Here is a 16325-nt window from a genome sequence, read left to right as displayed (position 1 = left end):
CAAAAACCAATTGGTCACGTTCCAGTTAGTCCAATTATGTACTAATTTACGACTGGCAATATTTCAATTGGTGGCAATTGGAAATTTCCCAAGTGAAGTCTACTTTTTTTTTTTTTTACAGGGTTTAAAAAATAAAGAACGAAGAGCAACACACGCTAATCCTGATTCATGAGTGGAAAGTTTGGATAGCTTGGAATACATATTTAGCCCCCCCCCCCCCCCCCCCCCTTCCTCTAGAGCAAGCACCATATAGGTTGCTCGCGCCATTTGGACGCAGCTTAATCAGCTCCGAAAGCGCTCTTACATGTCCTCTGAAGCTGTGGTCAAAGCTTCGTGTCGTCCACCCAGTTACCGTCCACGATATCTCGCGAAACAGAGGTTTGCTAAGCCGCACCGGCGTCATACTCATCCATGGTAAACAAGGAGGCAGTTGAGGCAAGCAATGGACGTACGCGTCACCACGTGATCAAACATGGCAGCGCCCACGGGATCGCCGCGAGAAGGGTCAATAGTGCGGTCTTGCTGCGAGAACGTCTACAGTTCGACGCACTGGCGCAGCCAACGTAACCGGACGCGGCCAACGCGCTCCGACTTGCCCGCCGTTGAGATGCCTCTTGCGCGTTGGTCGCGCCGACCCACAATGCATTGGGCGAAGTGCCTCGAGCGGCTAGTCGCGCGGCAATTTTGTGTATTCGCGGGCTTACTTCACGCTCGGAAAAACACTTCTGTGTAGCACGTATTGAGCTACAGAAAGCTGTATCGGGAGTTTTTCATGTAGCTCTACAATTTTCTCATTGACACTGTTAATCTAATTATAATATTTTAGAAGTTGATTAATTAAATTATGTAATTAGGCGAAATTAAAAAAATAATCCGAGTATCTCCAAACGACGGCAAACAACATTACCTTGGCTAAACCGGCAATATATTTACCCCCGAACCAACCGACCATATGCAGCTTAGTTTACCTGGCCTCCGCACGGAAGGCCCATATCATTGTGCCGCCACTGTGGCAGCCACCCCAATACTACTAACATTTGAAGGCACCGCTCCCACACACTACACCCCATACCTGCCTCCACATCCCTCAGCTCTAATCACTGCAAAGTAGATGACCACAGCCATATCATACCAAGAACAAGACCAAAGGTATCGGCTGCTAGAGCCTGCCCGTCCGCGTATGCCCGTCCACCCTCCCAAACGCTCGAAATGGCGGTCGTAAACCAGCGTGCGTGACCCATCGAGTTTGGAATGACTAGCCACCCTAGGAATGACCTACCATCGTCGTCTGATCGTCCTAGTGCAGCACAATGTCGTCCGCTTTAAGCGTATTCCAAATGGTATGCTGTAGGCGAAATGCGTGTGACGCGATGCGCATTGCGCGTGACGTCACCTCGCTCGCGGCAGGAGCGCCTCCTCAGAGAAGAGCGGGCTTTTGTTTCAATATTTAGCTGTTTTCGCGGCGTACATCGGTGTTTGCAGACTCTTCACTTCGTGATCTACGCACCATGATCGTCTGTTTCCAATGGCCGAACCTGGTGAGGCAGATTTTCAGCTTTGCACTGCAGGAAAAAGCAATGCCCTTGTAGCAAGAGTTCTTTTCTCACTTTTCAGGGAAGTCTATGTGCTTCACTTAAATATTTCTTGCCGCTCTAATTGAATAAATTTTCGCTGAGTTATTCACAGTATACTGTCTAAGGCTATCAAAATATGTCAAAATACAAACTTCTCACCTTTGTGCTTTCAACATGTGCTTATAGGAATGGTGTGTCAGACTCTTGGACTGCACTGTCCCCATGTGAGAATGCAAAGTCTTGCCAAAGCTCTTTCGGGGCAGCTGCCCCGTGTGCAGTTGTGTTTAGAGTACGCGAAGGGAGCCACAAAGAAAAGGTATTTGAATCTGTTCAGCAATGACAGTACATGGCTAGTGGTAATGTCTCTGTGCGGAGAAAGCATGACATATCAAAAGCGCTAGATTGTGTAGCATTATTGGCAATACACAAGCCACCTTTGATAACCTAACTGCTGGCATGACTAAGTCACTGGAGTATCATTGTGAAATTTCATGCACTTGCATAACAAGCAATGTCCCTTCCAGTGACAAGTACAATCCAGTAGCATTGCATTTACCACTAGTCCACTAGCAAATGGAAGGTTATCTTAAAAAAGTCTTGCTACAGTACTGAAGTCAGTTACATGCTTTAGTGATGAACTCTCAAAACACTCCCTCTTTAATTGAAACAGTGAAAGTTGATGCACACCAGCTCACAACATGCCATGTAACATTCTCCAAATTTCACAGGCTGTTGTGTCTTTTTCACAAACTTGGTAGAAAAGTGTTATGGAAGAGCCATGTGCCCATTTTACAATCAAGGACTTAACGTGGCAAGAGACTTGCTGCAGAATGTGCCTTTGACAGGAGCTTGCGCACGACAGACAAGAACATAATAGAAATTCAGAGGAATGGTGTGGACACAAAGAGTCAATTTTAGTGCGTCATGGAGCTTGAAACAAAGGCAAGCAAATGTTCTTAAGAACAAACAAATAAGGCACTAATACAGTGCCACACACACACACACACACACACCAAAATAAAGGCATGCAAAGCATTTACTCACAATAAGTTTGTTCAAAGTTATTTACAACAATGAAGCTCCTTGATTTTGCAGAAAGCAATGACAAGCTTTTGGCAAAAGCTACAAAAATGTGCCTATTACTAATGGTTATGTAGCACTGGACGGGCCATGATGTGCACTAGTCTTAATATATCACCAAATGATCTCATATTTATAGACCAGAGCTTTTTTCCAACCACGTGCAAAGTAAAGAGATTTTATCTGCCACAAGTTGCTACCAAGCACAAAAACAGGACTTGACTGCCTACCCCTAATGATGTAATTTTCAGAAAAGCATAAACCAGGCCTAATAAATGAATGCGGCAATACATCTAACAGGGGTGCAGTAGCACATGCTGAAAATGCTAGACTAGATTACAGCATGAAACAGTTTTCAGAGATGAAATATTGCTGCTAGTCTGTTCCATTTAAGTGACATGTAATACCAACAAAAACGTTGACATGGTCTTCCAATTATTCAATATGTAGCTCTAATACAGCCGTAATTCAAGGCATCAAAGAAAATATAGATACTATAAACTATAAAAGAGTTCAAAATGTTAGCTAAAAGAAGCCAAAAGTTTAATAAAGCAGTTAGAAAAACTCTGCATAAGGTAGCAAGAAATCTAGTTTTTAGAACTTCTGATTTTAAATTTCATTAAGTTAAAAAAAGTATAAAAATGATACCACACTGATTAAATATCCAGCACTATGTGCAAGATTGCCACACAACATACGTGTATATTAAGAGTATATAAAGTATACATGTACAGCCTCCTGCATTTCAGCTATATCGTGCAAGAACACTATAATATGGTCGTACGTCGTCCTGAAGGAAACATCGCATGAGACAACTCTTGCACAGGAGAGTACTTCTGCCGGTCTTGCTGATTATTGCCACTTAAAGGCGCTAAAATGACACGTGGTGGACGCTCGCGCGATATAGCTAGAAATGCGGGAGGCTGTACATACATGTATACAGTAAACATGTACATATATAAAAACACCAACAAAAGATGGTGACAAAAAAAGGTGAAGCAGGATGGCTCAACAAAGCTAAACATCCTGCATTTGCGAGATATTAGAAATAAGTGATGCACAAATTGATTGCACACTGATTCCGAGGTCTTCTGTAGTGTGCCCTAGGATGACTTGGGGAAACACACCAAACGAACAGAAGACATCGAGTGACAATAATAAACACAACAGCAAGAAGAACAAAAAAGATAAAAATGCAGCTTTGGTAGAATGCCCACCAGGGTAAGATATTACTTCAGTGATGGTATCACTCTATACAAAGCACAAATTTACAAAAAAATATTTTAAAACCATGTAAACATTCCTGACCACCAAGCACTCCTTCAAAGCAGGCTAACTCATTTTCTACGACTTCACAAAATGACAACATTAAAGAAAAAAAAAAAGTGCTGAAGAAGACAACCAACACAATCATAGACCATAAACATAGCATGTCGACATTGTGGTGCTCAATCAATTGTTCATACGAGTGACACAACTAGGTTTGACATGGCAACAGTGGTGGAGTGGGTAGGAAGGCCTTTGTTCTCACAAAACTCATCATGCTGTTGCCATTAAGCATGCATGAATGAATCTTGCCGCAAAGGTAGCTCCAACAGTGTTCACGGGTGAAACTTTGGCTTGCCTTTGATAAGGCATGTGAACTTCACGGTGGATTTCAATGCTGCAGTGACTCCAGTAACGTGGAGCTATGGTATGGTCTCTCAGCAGGCAGACTGCACCCTTTTCTTTTTTTTTTTCACTCTTCGTTGCCCTTTTGCTTCCCCACTTGCACATGTCATTTGTTCTTGATGTTTGCTGGAAGTCTCTTGGTGACACGGCCACAAAACAATCCCCCTACAAAGATGATGCCTAATACACCCATTGCAACCACTACAAAATAGTTCCGTGAAGGAGAGTTGGCAATTTGTTGCACTACATCTCGAATGGACTCCACAGGGGCCACCTAAATGAGAAAAAGTAAGGAAGCCAAATCAGAAAGCCCACCAAAATTCAATTTGGCATCTCTATGTCTTCCTAAAACAAATGCTTCTCATTTTTTTTTTCCTACGTAAAAGTTTACTACTACTACTACTTCTTACAGCATGCAATAAAAACTTTCAAGATGAATAAAAATGGAAACTGTGGCCAAGGCTCTGGTAATAAAACAAACACACACACAAACCAACAAACAAACAAAGGAACATGCACCCCATGAACACCTTCTTGTTATACATATTCCTTTCATCTGCAATTTTTCGCACAGCCTTGACTGCTGTCTCATAATATGCAAGTCATTCCAGACCTACCTGAGCGGCATATTCAAACATTTCCACTCGTTTTGAAAGCAGGGTTCGACACTCCTCTGTCAAGGCAATTGTATCCGACTCTAAACCCGTCAGAAGGCAGGAAAGCACTAAGGAGGAAATGAGAAACAAGTGCCACAGTATCTGTAATTCCAGGCATGGCCAAAATTTCAATGCGGCATTGGACATATGTAAGGAAATGTAAATAACACACACACACACACACTTTTGGAGCAGTTTGGAGCATCCAGACACAGATTTCGGAGCACTTTGGAGCTAATAAATGCCAGATGCTGGACGCGTCCTAAGCTATTTTAAACACTTAAAATTGACAAGCGTTATTCCAGCAAGTATTTGCTTGCTGTAAAACAATGTTGCTCTGCCTCTAAATACATGAGTTTCCCTTTAATTTAAATGAAGACAACAAACCTGTTCACACAGTGTGCTGTAATTAGTATATTTCAAGTTTAATAAAGCTGCTCAGATGTTGGCTCTTACGTCGTACGATTTTTTTTCATTACAGCTGACACTTTGTTATATTTTCAGCAAGGCTCTAGCATCAGTCAGAAACACCTGGCCAGACAATGTCATCAATGCTTTTCTGAGCCAGGCCAGCCTTGATGAGTCCCTCGTAACGCTCAGTCATTGCTTCAAACGACAGCAGCTACTTTTCAACGGTCTGTTTTTCCTCGTAAAGCTCTGTTCCGCCTCTCGGTTCGGAAAAGCCTCAAAGCCTCTATTCGGCAACTGGCTGATTCACAACTGGCGTCGACCGATTATTCCGACACCAGCAATTCAAACAAGCTCGATTATTCGGACTACTTTGAGGCACCATCACTGGCCCATAAACTTAAAGTATAAGTACGACCGAAATTTCGGACACCTTAAGGTATGCCATTCTATATAATTCGGATTCTGCCTGCACGACTGCGTGCTAATTTGACCGCCGAGTTGAGCGGAAATAGCAATAATTTGGCGTTGATACGTCGCTGGCATCGCCACAGCATGGTGGTCGGCCATGTTGCTGACACCTCCTGGAAACCGAAACTTGCGAAGCCTAGTTAATCCAGCACCGACCGCGCCCAAACCGTCGGGCAAGCGAACTCCGGCAAGCCATTCGGGAGTGCATTCGGGTTGGCTCCACACGTCCACCGTTTATTCATTGACGTGTTAACTAGCGACACGGTCGCGGCGACTTAAGTTGTTTAAGTGGCGCCGACTACACCCTCGATGTCTCCGCCGACGAGGACAGTGACTGTTTCAAAAAAAAAAAATAATAATAATAATAACAAGCGCCGTCATTCGGCTATAATAGCGTGGTCGACTCCTGCGGTGCAATTTTGTAGCCATGCATTCCCCTCGATTCTATCCGCCGTCCTTATCATCCATCGTTCTCTGCCGGCTGATACCATATAACGCAGGCGGAGCTACCACTGAGGAGCCAAGGAGCGGCAGCGGAAAAGGCATCGCTACAAAATCGCGGTCCTGTTGCCAAATGTTGAAGATTCGGTGCATGCATTAATTGTACTTTCGTCTATTTCTGGCGACAGCATAACAATGGTAGAGATACCGACTGACCAGATCGTAGGCAAACGTACCTGCGCGCAGGACCGTGTTGACAAACTTCGGCTTTATTTTTGGACGATCCCCTTCCCGGGATACTTTCACTTTCGCGATATTTCGCACAACTAGCACTGGACACATCGACGGATGATAGCTTTCCTGGCACACTACCGAGTATGCCGACGCTGACGCGAAATCCCGCGAAAGTGAACCTATCCCCGAAAGTGGTCAATCGAGAATAATGTCTTTTTTAGCCACTGGGGGAATTAATCCAGTTATTTTCTTGCGAATTTGGATATTTCCGGCTCCTAATTATTTGTACTTTTAGGCGGTCCTGATCAAGCCCGAATTATCGGTCGCCATTTGATTTATGAAGCCGCTTTAGTCATGCGCGCTACGCACGTCTGCGGGCCACTGCGGCCACACACGTAATGCGCAGGTGCTAATTTTGGCTCACTTAGGCGCAAAATCGTGTGTTTTTATCAGGATGGCGCAAGAAATCTCGTATGGCGCAATCGGCGCAGGAGTGGGAGCACTGATATACATACATACATACATACATACATACATATACGAGGTGTGTTCAAAAAGAAACCGAACTTTTAATATAGCGCTTCAACCGGCAGAGGGACCCCGTGCTGTGGCTACTGTGCGCACGTAGTGGCATGTTTAGACAGCAAACTTCCATTTTCCACGTTTCGCTCTGACCGTTGGTGAGCTACAGCCGCTGAAGTGAGCACATGCACAAGCTTCTTCTTCTTTCGTCTTCTTTGTAGGGTTTTACGTGCTAAAACTAGTTCTGATTATGAGCCACACTGTAATAGAGGGCTCCGGATTAATTTTGACCACCTGGGGTTCTTTAACGTGCACTACAACGCAAGCACACAGGTGTTTTTGCATTTTCGCCTCCATCGAAATGCGGCCGCCGTGGCCGGGATACGATCCCGTGATCTCGTGCTCAGCAGCGCAACACCTTAGCTGACTGAGCCACCGCGGCGGGTCGTGCACAAGCTGTTCGTCTGGTTAGTGCCAAAGTGACAATGAAAGAGCTTGCAGAACAATGTGTGTGTGTGCAATTTTGCTACAAACTTGGAAAGACTTTCACAGAGACATTTCAGTTGCTTAGCTAAGCATACGGGGAGGACTGTACAAGTCGCACACAGTGCTATGAGTGGTTTAGGCGCTTTTATCACAGCAGAATGTTGGTCAGTGACGACCCCAAGCCTGGACGACTTTCCACATCAACAGATGATGAACATGTTGAGAGAGTTCATGCTGTGATTCGTGGAAATCATCGTTTAACTGTTCGAAAAGTTGCTGACGAAGTGGGCATCAGCATAGGATCATGCCATCAAATTTTGAGTGACAAACTTGAGATGCGTCGTGTCAGTGAAAAATTTGTGCCACGTTTGTTGACTGACAATCGGAAACAGACCCATGTTGAAATCAGCCAAGAACTGCTTGCCACTGCCAAAGACAACCAAAACTTCCTTAAGAATGCCATAACAGGCGATGAGACATGGGTTTATGGCTATGATATTGAAATGAAGGTGCAGTCGCAGTGGGCGGGCAAAGGGTCTCCTCGTCCAAAGAAAAGCATGCAATGAGTCGGTCAAATATCAAAGTAATGTTAGTTTTTGTTTTTTAACTGCAAAGGCATTGTCCAGGAATTTGTACCACGTCGTCAGATGGTAAACAAGGAAGTCTACCAGGGAATTCTAGTGCATTTGAGGGATGCTGTACGCAGCAAGAGGCCTGAATTGAGGGAAAACCAGACTTGGATGTTGCATCTTGACAATGCACCGGCTCGCGCATCGCTACTTGTCTGCAGCTATCTAGTGGAACATCACTCCCATTGTGCTCTATCCACCGTATTCTCTGGACCTAGCCCCAGCAGACTTTTTCCAGTTTCCTAAACTTAAAACCACGTTGAAAGGACATCGTTTCCAAACCATAGAGGAGACTCTGGACACTGTGACAAGAGACTTGTGCACCATCCCAGAAAGTGCATTCCTAGAGGCTTTCCAAAAACAGAAGAAACAAGGGGAACAGTGCATTGCCGGTAGAGGGGACTACATTGAGGGGACAGGACTTAAATTGTTGTACAATAAGCAATAAAAATTTTAAAGCAAAAGGTTGGTTTCTTTTTGAACACACCTCGTATATATTAGCGGATCTCCCTTTATGTGGGAATCTGTGTTAAGTGAAGCTTTCTTTGATGTTTGCACAAATGTCAAAGGCAATGTTATTCAAATGTAACACTAAATGGCCGTTTATAGTCGGAAGTTCGCGAAAACGACCCCCTCTATAGTCGGGTGCACCAGCGCAGCCAGCGTAACGGGCGGCTTCCGACGCGCCCCGACGGGCCCGGAGCCAAAATGGCTCCTGACCCATTTGCGTGTTGGAGGCGACGGCACCGTCAACCCATAATGCATCGTGCACGAAGAATGAAATGCGCCCACACCGCTTCGCCCACGATCACACACAGCTGTTTAAATTGGCGCGAGGGTTGGGGATCATTCTGCACATGCTCCGAAGATAGTTGCGGATGGTGCGCATGTTGAAGTATAGAGGGGATGGCATCTCGGCTGGCGCAGCGCAACTGGCGTAGCGTGACTGGCTGCAAACAATGCTGATCCCATTTTGTTCACTTTGGTTCTTTCTCCACACTTCATTTCTATGTAGCTCAGCGCTCCTTGATCAATGCATTCTCTGGTCCTACTTTGTTGTTGCCCATGTTAACTTCTTTCTCCACACTTTTTCGCTTCTTAGTAGCTCAATGCTCCTCACTCGATGCATAACTCTTGTTCCATTTTGTTCACTTCTCTCTCCACACTTCTTCGCTTCTCTGCAACTGATAACTGATTTCTTAAATTTTTTGTTGCTGACTTCTTCGCTTTTCTGTAGCTCAACGCTTCTCACTCAATGGATGCTCTGGTCCCATTTTCTTCACTTCCCTTTTTTTTCATACCTGGCTGCTTCTCTTGCCGACTTCATCACTTCTTGCCTCTCCTTGTCTATTCAGGCATATACCTGTCGAGTGCGTATTGTGCTCGAAGAGAGGGAGCAATGAGGCAGTCTCTACAGAACATAAACACACATTGCTTTGTTTCAGTATACTTTGACAAAGGCTTGCATAAGACAGCACCGCTGTGTTATGTGAGAACATGTTATGTTGGTGGTTTTAAGCTGGCACTCCTATAGTATTGTTGTTCCAGGCCCTGTACACTACAAATACCTAGTGGAACATACCATTCTGGGGTATTGGCCAAGAATGGACACATACCCAGTCACACATACCCAGTGACTCAAGTTGTCTATCGGCAAGACAGCACCCGCAAAGTGGGGGGGGGGGGGGGGGGGGGAGGCAAAGAAAGCTTCACTCTAAAGAACTGCTTTTGTTTTGTGCTGTTTAGAATGTGCTCTGCAGATCAACCCAAACACCAACTCCCTAATTCATGCAAACAATGCCCCAGTGCAGTCCCATAACACACAATGCCAATAACACATATTACATGCAGCTAGATGAAATTTCACTCTTAATTGCTGGCTAACAAGTCCAGTTAACAAGATCAATAACAAGTTAGACATTAAAGTGGCCTCTATAATTGGGTATCTATTCATAATTGACCCAATCCCCATACCACAGCAATTAAAGAAATGACAACAGATGTCCCTCAACTAGCCCAATAGCTTCAAAATATCGGCAAAAAATTCAGCATATAGAATCGACAATAGCACAACTCTTTTCAATATATAGTCATAGAGAACACAGCCTTTAAAAGTAGGTTATGCTAAAGATAAGAGGGCTGCATAACTTTGTCTATTTATTTCACTAAATGGTTTCAAGAAATTAAAAAAAAAAAAAAACTGCTTACTGAAAGGCATTCAGTCATAAGTTCACTAATGCAAGTCCCTTGAAGGTGCAACAAAGGGGCCCACTCCTTGCACAAAAACAGCATTTCACAAACCATAATGCACTGGCAATGCAAGTCAAATACAGACTGTTCAACTCTAAATAATGACACTAAAATGCAGTAAAGGTAATAAGGACTTACAGTGGCCCTGGCCAGGTGTGAGATCATGGCAGAAATGCTTGATGTCATGCAAACATGCTTTATACAGAATAGGATCGGCCTGAACGTCAGCCTTGCCTTCATGTATGAGACGAGCAACTTCCTGTAAACAAAATGAAGGAATGATTGAAGTCATCTCAGAAAAAAAGGAAGAATGCAAACAATGGAATTTTGGAAATCATGAGCCATACCTTTTTACAGTCTGGATTTTTGATGTCACGGTTTTGAAAGTGCGATTTTAAGCATTCCTCTATGTCACGGTCATCCTTGCAAGAACTCTGAATCTGAAAGTAAACAACAAAGCATCAGACTTGGCTGGAAAAATAGTACAGTAGAACCTCATTGATACGATCCCATTTCATACAATTGAACACAAAAATTGACCCAATACAGTTAAGGTTCTTTTTTACATCCCTGGAAAACGATATATTTTGGCACCAACATTCAGTACATCGCCAAACAGTGATCACTGTTTGGCGATGATATGCTTTCTGGCCGCTAGATCCCATGTGTGCAAGAGAAGGTACGAGGCACACGCGATTGAGAGCAGTAGACGCCTGCCACGGCATCTTCCCTGCAGCACTCGCCCGCCCATGTCATGTGGAAATAATGCCAGCACTCACTCACTTTCCTCTCCCGGTGGCAGCAAGTCTTCTTGCGGGTCATCGCATCTGGCATTCACAGCTGTCACCGCCAACCCTATTGTGTTAAGCATCTTCATCTATCTAGCTGTTTCACAGTGCATGTGGCGTAGTGCTGTTGGAAGCATATACTGTGTTTGCAATTTCCTTAAAAAGAGCCATGAATTGGATCAATGTTTTCACTGGAAACTTACAAATTTAAATTTCTAATGTTCATCAGGTGTTCATAATTAATGAACTTATTCAGTAGAATTAAATATGTCCTGCCTCGCAGAAATGTCACTGCACATGGCACAGTCCTAGCTTTTGTTTTTTAAATGCTCAGAACATTAAAAAAAAAAAAAAAAACATGGTTTCCTTAAGTCGTGTTTAACATATTGTATTAAAGCAAAACTTCACTTTAATTGGCTTAATGGAGATACTTTACTTATCTGAATCATGTGTACAACAGCATTTTATCAAAAACAAAAGCATATGAAGAACATACAAATTGAACTTAAAGTGTTCATTGAGCCTTCCATTACAATTTCTGTGATTTTCAGACTCTTTTCAGTGACCCACACAATCATGTGAAAAAAGAAAAGTTTTTTTGCACTCTCGCTTTTAACAAGACTTTTCTTTTCTGCTCTTGTGTTAGGAAATAGTTCTTGAAAAAAAAAAGCATAAACATGTAAGAGCTAGTTTCACTGAGCAGTATTACTGCCGGGAACTTCATAAACCAGGTCAGATGACCTTGTACAGGTGTCAATGTGGCAAACAAATTTTGGAAAGTACAAGCTGTCTTATGGTGAGTTTGTTCATCTGAAACTTTTGTGCACAAGATGTAAAGCCAGGAGGAAATTTTAGACATTATTTAACTGAAGTATTCGTTAAAGCAAAGTTTTAATGTATGTACAAAGTAAAAATAACCCTACAAGCCTAACCATTTCTTGTCACTTAGGGCTGAGCTGTGGTCTTTGGCATCACTGATGATGCACTAGCCAAATAGCCATGGGGGTGCCATAAGCATGTGTATTTGGGATTTATAGACAAAGCAGATAGTTCACACACATTTCTTGGCTGAGCTGGGACAAACGCACATTTTCCAATGAGCTCCTTACAACAACAAACAAGAGCTGTGGCCTAAAATGCTGCTGATACCATATAACGCAGGCGGAGCTACCACTGAGGAAGCGCCAAGGAGCGGCAGCGGAAAAGGCATCGCTACAAAATCGCGGTCCTGTTGCCAAATGTTGAAGATTCGGTGCATGCATTAATTGTACTTTCGTCTATTTCTGGCGACAGCATAACAATGGTAGAGATACCGACTGACCAGATCGTAGGCAAGCGTACCTGCGCGCAGGACCGTGTTGACAAACTTCGGCTTTATTTTTGGACGATCCCTTCCCGGGATACTTTCACTTTCGCGACATTTCGCGCAACTAGCACTGGACACGTCGAAGGATGATAGCGTTCCTGACACACTACCAAGTATGCCGACACTGGCGCTAGTGACGCGAAATCCCGCGAAAGTGAACGTATCCCCAAAAGTGGTCAACCGAGAATAATGGCATTGTTAGCCACTGGCAGAATATATTCAGTTATTTTCTGACGAATTTGGATATTTCCGACTCCCAATTTGGACCTTTAGGCAGTCTCCATCGAGCCCGAATTATCGCAGTCGCCGTTCGATTTATGAAGCCGCATTAGTCATGCACGCTACGCATGTCTGCAGGCCACTGCGGTCACACAAGTAATGCGCAGGCGCTAATTGTGGCGCACTTCGGCGCAAAATCGAGTATTTTTATCAGGATGGCGCAGGAGTGGGAGCCCTGTAAAAGACATAATTAGGAAGAGGTACAAACGTGAAGAGTACAGTACGCCCCTTCAGCAAAATAAGGACTGACATGAGTGAGCTCAATGGTCAAAATGCGTGGTTATTAATCATTATTAGTCCTGAGCACTGAATGGTACATCAAATTTCTGGCTATAACTAGATAACATAGTGCAGTCGGAGAACAAGAGAGTTTATAAGTGGAACTACCTACTCTTTAGTATGCAGTCATGACCATTGTGGCAAGGCTTGCACAAATGTTCCCTAGCAAAAATTCTAATAGAAGTTTCTATTACTCTAATACAGTTATGTATTAGTTGTATAAATTTTGTATTAGACTAATCGAAATTTCTATTCATTGTACTGATTTACATATAAGACCAATAGACACTGTGTATTTATACGAACAGTGTTGCGTGCCTACTAGTTTCTCTATTAGACTAATAGGTCCTATTGGTCTTACACAGATTTTTGCTGGTCTGTTAAACAACATGCATTGCTGGAATCCGCTGCTCGTTTCATCATCATCATCATATTTTTTTATATCAGGACGAAGACCTCTCCCTGTGATCTTCAATTACCCCTGTCTTGTACTAGCTGATTCCAACTTGTGCCAGTAAATTTTCTTGTTTTCCCCATTGGCACCCATTCTGTAATTCTAATGGTCTACCGGTTATCTATCCTATGCATTACATGGCCTGCCCAGCTCCATTTTTTTTCTCTTAATGTCAACTAGAATATCGACTATCCACGTTTGCTCTCTGATCCATACCGCTCTCTTCCCGTCTCTCAACAGTACGCCTAAAATGTTTAGTTCCATCGCGCTTTGCACAGTTTTTAACTTGTTCTCATACTTTTGTTAACCTCCAAGTTTCTGCCCCGTATGTTAGCACTGGTAGAATGCAATGATTGTACACTTTTTCAATGACAGTGGTAAGCTCCCTGTCAGGATCTGGTAATACCTGCCATATGCACTACAACCAATTTTTATTCCTCTGTAAATTTCGTAAGGTGGCTGACTGGGCTAGTTGGTTATCCATACTTGTAATACACAGCACAATAAGAAACACGGAAACGAATAGCAGATACGGACAACACGGAAATGAATAGCAGACATGGACAGCGTTTAGCAGACACGGACAGCGCTTGTCCGTGTCTGCTATTCGTCCCCGTGTTTCTTCTCGCGCTGTGTATTACCAGTGTAAATTTCCTTCTCATGCTCTTGTTTGCTGCTTGCTTAATGCGAGGGTGAAAGCTGATGAAAAATTACACTTGGGGAGCGTTTGTTTGAATGGAGAGTGTTTCTAATAGCTGAATCATTAAGAATTCTGCTGTACAAATGTGCAGCACACTGCATTCGCACGTTTGTATTAGTTTCAGCACACTAGGCTAGTGAAACTGGCCCCTATTTCTCAGCAGCATACATGAAAGTGATGCGCGCCTACATGTTCTTGCCAATTTTGCTTCGCTGACAACATTGCCTAATTAGGCCTCTGTTCAGCCTCGTTGTGAAGGAAACAGCTAGTGTTTCCTCAACGACCCATCAAAAAAAGAGAGAGAGAACAACTAGCCGTATTCTGCAAGGCAGAGTCGCGGTGCCCGGTGAGCTTATGAACCATAGCGCAACAGCGGCAATCATATATGTTTACCGCCACCACTGAAGTTTCGTTAGTCTCGTGTCTTCTTTTGAAGTGCGAATATAGTAATGTTAAACTTATAACCTAAATTTCTAACTTGCTACCACATATAAAAAGCCTTAATATTTATTGACATCAAGGAGCAGCATTTATTGACATCAAGGAGCAACATTTATTGACATCAAGGAGCAACATTTATTGACATCAAAGAGCAGCATCACAGAGATGGAAACATGGCAGGCGGGAAGAAAATAAAACTGTGACCATAGTTAGCCGTAGTTGCATACAGCATGTGTGCATTGGCGGCTGCCATGTAAAGGCAAGGCTTGCGTGCTTGTTAGTGAATAAACGATGTAGTTTAAGGAACCCATGGTGTTAGTGCCTGTACAATCTCCTTCGTGCAGTAGTATACTTGGATAGCTTCATCTATGGATGCCTGTTGTGACTTCAAAACAACACAACGCAACTGCTTTTACCCCTGTGCTTCGTGGCTTTGTAGATCCATCAGTGCGCATTAATACAGCCAGTCAACTATTTGCTCAGTGCAATTTTAGAGGCAGAACTGGCACCCCTGCTTTTAACTGTTTCTATATGTGTATTTTTGTGGCCAGGCTTTCTTAACCACTTCCTCAAAAGGACGTCCTCTGTTCTAGGTGGACCAAAGGCTCTGGCAATCAAGATTGCTGACCTGATGAAGATCTCGAAAGAAAATGTGTAAAAATACATAGTGTGCTAATAAATGCTTCTAGCAATTTTTGCAATTCTACCGGTTTTTCATTTTTATGTATATTGCCACCTAGCGTTTTGGGGAGAAAGCACATGGAGAAGACGAGAAAGTAGAGGATCTGACTGGACGGTTTTGAGCCAGGACTAAACCACCTTGTCATCTTGTTCTTGTCGTCCAACCGCGTGACAAAACTGGTGGAGGCGCTGGGTACGATGATGACGACGCATTTCATGCACAAGACCCCGTCTGGCAGCAGGAACACGAGTCCTACGCCTGTGAACACCCCAGTTCACAGAGCAAGCCGTCGACAACAAGGCTTACCACCAGAGACACCAGGACAGCCTGCTATGACGTCGTCTCAAATGACCACGGAAGTTCCGACGCTTCTTCCTCCGACATATTGTACCCTTCAGAACCCGCTGCTGCCCCCTGCCTTTCACGGAGATTTATATGAGGACATGGATGACTGGCTGAGCGAGTTTGAACACGTCGCTGCGACCAACTGCTGGGATGATGCCACAAAACTCCGGCGCGTGTACTTCAGCTTAAAGAACGCTGCCTGCACGTGGTTCCAAAATAGGGAAGACGCGTTAACATCCTGGCGTGAATTCCGACATCACCTTCTGGAGTGCTACAGGAACACCGACTGCCGCGAAAGTGCTGAGCGTGAACTACAATCCCGCGTTCAGATGCCGAATGAGTCCGTCACTATGTACGTCGAGGATATGACTCGACTTTTCAAACGAGCGGATCCTGCTATGCCAGAGGACAAAAAGTTACACCACCTGATGCATGGTGTGAAGGAGCAACTTTTTGCTGGTCTGGTGCGAAGCCCTCCAAAAAGTGTGGCCAAGTTCCTCACTGAAGCGGTCATGATGGAGAAAGTTCTTCATCAGCGGTCTGCCCTCTTCGACCGGCAGGTGAATGCC

At 43.9% G+C, this 16325-nt stretch overlaps 1 protein-coding gene across 1 annotated transcript in view; it reads right to left on the bottom strand.

The window, feature by feature from the left end:
- Positions 1–2228: 2228 nt before the first annotated feature.
- Positions 2229–16325, bottom strand: part of LOC119436163 (Golgi apparatus protein 1) — a 128865-nt gene continuing 114768 nt past the window's right edge. Inside the window, exons 20-23 of the mRNA XM_037702929.2 lie at positions 10770–10862; positions 10561–10681; positions 4943–5049; positions 2229–4599 (exon numbers count right to left, since the gene is read on the bottom strand). Of these exons, the coding sequence (XP_037558857.1) occupies positions 4432–4599; positions 4943–5049; positions 10561–10681; positions 10770–10862 (489 nt within the window). The 3' untranslated portion in view covers positions 2229–4431. The remainder of the gene's footprint in view (positions 4600–4942; positions 5050–10560; positions 10682–10769; positions 10863–16325) is intronic.

The sequence above is a fragment of the Dermacentor silvarum genome, chromosome 1 (genome assembly GCF_013339745.2).
Source record: "Dermacentor silvarum isolate Dsil-2018 chromosome 1, BIME_Dsil_1.4, whole genome shotgun sequence".
Classification (NCBI taxonomy): domain Eukaryota; kingdom Metazoa; phylum Arthropoda; class Arachnida; order Ixodida; family Ixodidae; genus Dermacentor; species Dermacentor silvarum.
The sequence above is the reverse complement of the archived record's forward strand: the minus strand, read 5'-3'. Positions and strand labels throughout refer to the sequence as shown.